General features: G+C 40.1%; 1 protein-coding gene across 1 annotated transcript; it reads left to right on the top strand.

Annotated features, from left to right (window-relative positions):
- Window positions 1–3254: 3254 nt before the first annotated feature.
- On the top strand, window positions 3255–4190 carry LOC310826671 (olfactory receptor 5AR1-like; the record flags this gene model as incomplete). Its single annotated transcript, XM_083701834.1, has 1 exon — window positions 3255–4190. The coding sequence occupies one exon, from the start codon at window positions 3255–3257 to the stop codon at window positions 4188–4190; it is 936 nt and encodes a 311-aa protein (XP_083557960.1).
- Window positions 4191–5432: the final 1242 nt, after the last annotated feature.

Genomic DNA, 5432 nt, shown 5'->3' with positions numbered 1-5432 from the left:
TATGGGACTATTTCAAGACAAATTTAAATAAAGGAACAGACATTCGGATGGTTTGGGATGCCAGTAAAGCTGTGATGAGAGGTTTTTTTAATTCAACAACATGCATACCAAAAGAAATTGAGAGAACAAAAGACAAGGGAAATCTTAGAGGCTCTGATAAATAAAGAAAAAGAGTTAACATACAAACCAAACAAAGAGAGTACAAAGCAAGCTATCAAGCTATTACAAACACAATATTCAATGATTATCAGTAAAGAAGTAGAGTGGAAATTTTTTAAAAATGAAACAAATATATTTTGAGCATGCAATTGTTGGCATGGCAATTCAACAAAAACGAGATGAAAAATACTGTAAGTAAAATTAAAGTAAAGGAAAAAATTCTAGACAATCCAAAAGAGATTAGGAAAGAATTTGTCAAATATTTTACAGATTTATATAGAACTGGATCAGAAAATAAAACAGAGATAGAGGAATATTTGAAAGTAAGTAAACTATCAAAAATCATAGATGAGAAAGTAGCAATTTTAAATGCCCTGATAACATCCACAGAGCTGTTGGAAGCAATCAATCAGGCAAAAACAGGGAAATCTCCAGGACCAGATGGACTGTCAGCTAAATACTATAAAAAATTAGATAAACAATTATTAACACCATTGCAAGCTACAATGAGTGAAATGTAAAGTAAGGGAAGGTCCCAGAGGCTTGGAGAGAGGCATATATAACTCTAAACCCAACACAAGAGACAGATTTGACCTCAATAAAAAATTATAGACCTATTTCATTATTAAATAATGATTACAAACTGTTTGCTAATATATTGGCTAATAGGATGGAAATAATACTGAATAAATTTATATATCATGACCAGGCAGGCTTCCTTCTGGGGAGACAAATGAAGGGTAATATAAGAAATATTATAGATATCATAGAATACTTGAAAATAAGAAATGAAAAGCAGGCAGCATTAGTGTTTATAGATGCTGAGAAAGCATTTGATAACATTTCATGGGAATTTATGAAAAAAGTCCTTGAAGAAATGGATTTTGGAGAAAATTTTAAGAAAGGGATTCAAGCAATATATTCTGAGCAAAAAGCCAAATTAATTGTAAATGAGACACATACTGGAAGCCTCTGAAGTTGAGCATAGTCAATGCACAGGATTGTGTTTCTTTGCCACTAACAGCATAGAGCAATATTACAATCTCATCTTGTTACCATCCTGCTCAGATATTACTAGGAAGGTTGAAGAGGGAGCTTGCAAGCTTCATCCCAGCTGGAGCCAGATCCAAAGTTGAACAGACTCTCTGGGGAGTCTGCTTTCCTCTCCCCTCCCTATTAATTTCCATTTCTGCAAAATATTGCATAGACTGTCCAGGGAGGGTTGCATCTTTCCCTCCCAGTTGACCTCAGTCTCCAGGGTGAGAGCAGGTGGAGGGAAAGAACTGGGCTGGTCACAAGGGGAGTAAGAGGGTTTTTTGAGTGTTCATGCACACCTGGCATGAGATGCAGGGCTGTAAATCAAGGAGAGCACATTGAAGAACTGGAGTGGTAGGAGCCTAGGACTCCTGCCTTCACCACCTACAGCATCTCCAGGATGCCTTGTGGAGCAGGAGAGAGAGACAGGAGTGGAGGCTGGAGAGTCTGCACTGGAAAAGGTGTTTATTATTTATTTTTATTTCAAGTAGAGACTAGAGGGATCATTTAAAGAAGTGCATGGGGTAGAGAGGGGACAGGGGGCTGCGTCAGAGGCAGAATAAAAAAATTCTGGAGTGAAAGAAAGGAGTGGTGAAAGGGGGGAGTATGTTTAAGAAAAATGGATGAGTTTTTTAAACTAAAACCAGGACTGAAAATAGAGCGATATTGATTCACGAAGGGGGCTTCAACTGGCCAAGTGGTATTTTGGGGGGTAATAAATTGTGTTGTTGTGTAATGTAGAAAGTTGAAATGTATGATTTGGTGTGAAAAGAGGTCCTTGCCATTGTTATTTTGGTGGACTACAATTCCCATCTTAAACACTGACTTTGAGAAATAAATGCTGTGTGTGTGTTTCAGTTTAAAGCAGAGGCTGGGTAGGAGTGCTTTAGTTGAAGTGCAGTACTTGGAAAATCCTGTTTTGATGTGCAGTCTTCCAGTTGTTTAATACACTAACAGAGAAACTTCCAGTATTTTCCCTTTAAATTTTGCTAAATATATTTAGCAAAAACAGATGTCACTGGATACCGATTCCAGCCAGGAGCATTTGTTGTTCCAATTACTGTTAAACATTTCGTTCCTGGTTTCAGCCAACAGGAGACTGAATCACTGTGACATAGTAACATGCAGAAACTCTTTGTGTATACAGGCAGTAAAGAATGTCAGGACTGTGACATTCAGGACTTTGACAAATGTGGTCATCATGTAACTCTAAGTCCATAGGACACTTCCAAGGTAACACTTCCTCACTAGACAATGCCTTTCATTAGCCTACCCTCCTCAAGGACTTTGGCCTGCCAGGAAGGTGATACTGAATTCTCCCACTGGGCTTAAGGTCATGGGAGGTGATAGGAAGAATCAGTCCCAGATTTTGGAGTGGATATTTGAGGTCCACTAGCCTTGGAGGTTAAATTGAATTTTGTTTGCATTTTAGTGGAAATGACTAGCGATGGAGGTTAATAATAATAATAATAATAATAATAATAATAATAATAATAATAATTTATTATTTATACCCCGCCCATCTGGCTGGGCCTCCCCAGCCACTCTGGGCGGCTTCCAAAAGAATATTAAAATACTGTGATACATCAAACATTAAAAGCATCCCTAAACAGGGCTGCCTTCAGATGTCTTCTAAAAGGTAGTTGGTAGTTGTTGTTCTCTTTGACATCTGGTGGGAGGGCGTTCCACAGGGAGGGTGCCATTGAATTTTGTTTGCATTTTAGTGGAAATGATTTAATTTGTACTTCTTGAACCAATATGCAAACCAAAATTCAGCTATCCTTAGAAATGTGAACTTCCCTGAATTTTATGATGCCGCTTTCTAAAAAGAACATTAGGTACAAAAATGCATATATTAGTGAAAATAATCTTCAAAACTGGATTACATTAGGGAAAATCACTTCAAAAAATTCATATTAGTCAAAACTGCATAGAAAAATGTGCTTATTAGAAGAAATTTGCACTAAACTGCTACGAAATTTTCATGAAGATTAAAAATATATACAGTACTTGTTTCACAATTTCATTTTCTTCCTCCTAGGGAAACTTTGGGGTAAATAATGGAATACACGAATCACAGCATTGTGACTGAATTCATCCTTCTGGGCTTCATGGACCATCCAGAGTTGTGGACCATTCTCTTCCTGGCATTTATCTTGATCTACATTGTCACAGTCTCAGGAAATCTTGGCATCATCATCCTAGCTGCTCTTGATGCAAACCTTCATACCCCAATGTACTTTTTCCTCAGCAACCTATCCTTGGTTGACGTTGGCTATTCCACCACTATTGCTCCCAGGTTGCTGATGACCTTCCTACAAAAGAATAGCACTATTCTGTTCACAGAGTGTACCGTGCAATTCTTCTTTTTCTGTCTGTTTGTCACAGTTGAAACTTGTCTTCTAACTGTTATGGCTTATGATCGCTTCACTGCCATTTGCAACCCATTACTCTATTTTGTTGCCATGTCTAAAAAGCTCTGTCTGGTGTTAGTAATAGGTGCATATATTTGTGGCTTTGTAAATTCAGCTGCTCAGACTTTCGTGATATTTAGCCTGTCCTTCTGCAGCTCAAATGTTATCAATCATTTCTTTTGTGACCTTCCTCCCATCCTGAAACTTTCCTGTTCAAGCACCGCAGTGGCTAACACTGTGCATTTCATCTTTGCTACTTCAATAATCATGACCACTTTGTTGATTATCCTCATCTCTTATACCTACATCATTTTTGCCATCCTGCGGATTCGCTCTGCCCAGGGCAGACACAAAGCCTTTTCCACTTGTGCCTCTCACTTCATGGCTGTTACAATCTTCTATGGGACTATCATCTTTATGTATCTGAGGCCCAATTCTGGGGTCTCAAACGATGAAGATAAAATTGTTTCAGTGTTCTATACTCTTGTGATCCCCATGCTAAATCCATTGATTTACAGTTTGAGAAATAAAGATGTGAAGGATGCTTTCATAAGGACGAGGGGGAGGATTTCATTCAATTAATACATTTCCTTTTCAAGATGAGTTTCAGTTTCCAATAGATATTAACCAAGAAATAAAATGTTTATTTGCTTCATTTGTGTGTGTGTGTTTGTGTGCGCGCGCGCGCAATTGTCCTACTGCAGTGGTGGCAAACCTTTTAGAGACTGAGTGCCCAAACTGCAACCCAAAACCCACATATTTATCATAAAGTACCAAAATGGCACTTAGGGGATAAACAAAAGAATATACTGCAATTTCATGTGTATACCATGCCCCCAGAGTTGTTGAGCTTTTTGGGGGAGGATTGCTCAGAGTTGTTGAGTTGTTAAAGCTTTCTTTTTTTGGGGGGGGGGTTGCAGAAAAACACTCACATGCAGGAAAGAAGCAGAAGCAACCGATAGTCTCAACGTTCGCCGTCAGGGAGCAATCAACAAAAAACCTTGATGCAGCAACCAATCACGTGCACCTTTTCATTTTCCTACACAGTTTCACACCCACAGTGGCATGGCGGCAGCGACGCAGCCAGAAACCAGCTGCTTGGTGGAAACGCTACTTCCCCCAACGCTGCTGCGGGCGGAGAGTGCTCTAGGCAGCATTTCCACCCCACAACGGCATGGGGGGGCAGATATACACCTAAAATGGCACTGCTGGGGCAATGGCGCGCGTTCCCACAGAGAGGGCTCTATGTGCCCATTCTGAAACGCTGTCAGGAAAAGGGAGACAGCTAGAGAGACGAGGGGGAAGAGAAGCAATTATTGAGAGCCGAAAGCACTCATTAGCAGTTTGTCTTCCGACTCAGAAGAGGAAATAGGGAGGGGGCAACCAGTCCCCGGAACTAGCTACTCACAGAACAAAGGAAATAGGAGGCGTGCCCTGCACTGATGGGCATGCTGGGGAAAAAGACGTCACAAATATTCAGTCGAGACACCTGATTGACTGAAGCATGAACGCGTTTGTTTGATCTCTTGTAACTGCTTTGAACTTTTAGTAATAAATCAACAAGACAGAAATGTCTGTGTGCCAGGAGTGTTATCTCTACTAGTTTGGCAGCAACAACTCCTTACACACGCGTGCCATAGGTTTGCCACCACTGTCCTAGTGGGTTGCTTTTTTTTGCCTATTCCTCTCTGAGTAGTCAATAGGTGGCATTAGTATTCCACAGCATGATTGGCTGTCTTCTGTCAGCCCTGGGAAACAATGGATGAGTGTGCCTTCATGGGTGAAGTCAAAGTGCTGGAGATTTATAGCACCTTCTTTGGCTGT

The sequence above is a fragment of the Podarcis gaigeae genome (genome assembly GCF_964106915.1).
Source record: "Podarcis gaigeae genome assembly, chromosome: 1".
NCBI classification, from domain to species: Eukaryota; Metazoa; Chordata; class Lepidosauria; order Squamata; family Lacertidae; genus Podarcis; species Podarcis gaigeae.
The sequence above is the reverse complement of the archived record's forward strand: the minus strand, read 5'-3'. Positions and strand labels throughout refer to the sequence as shown.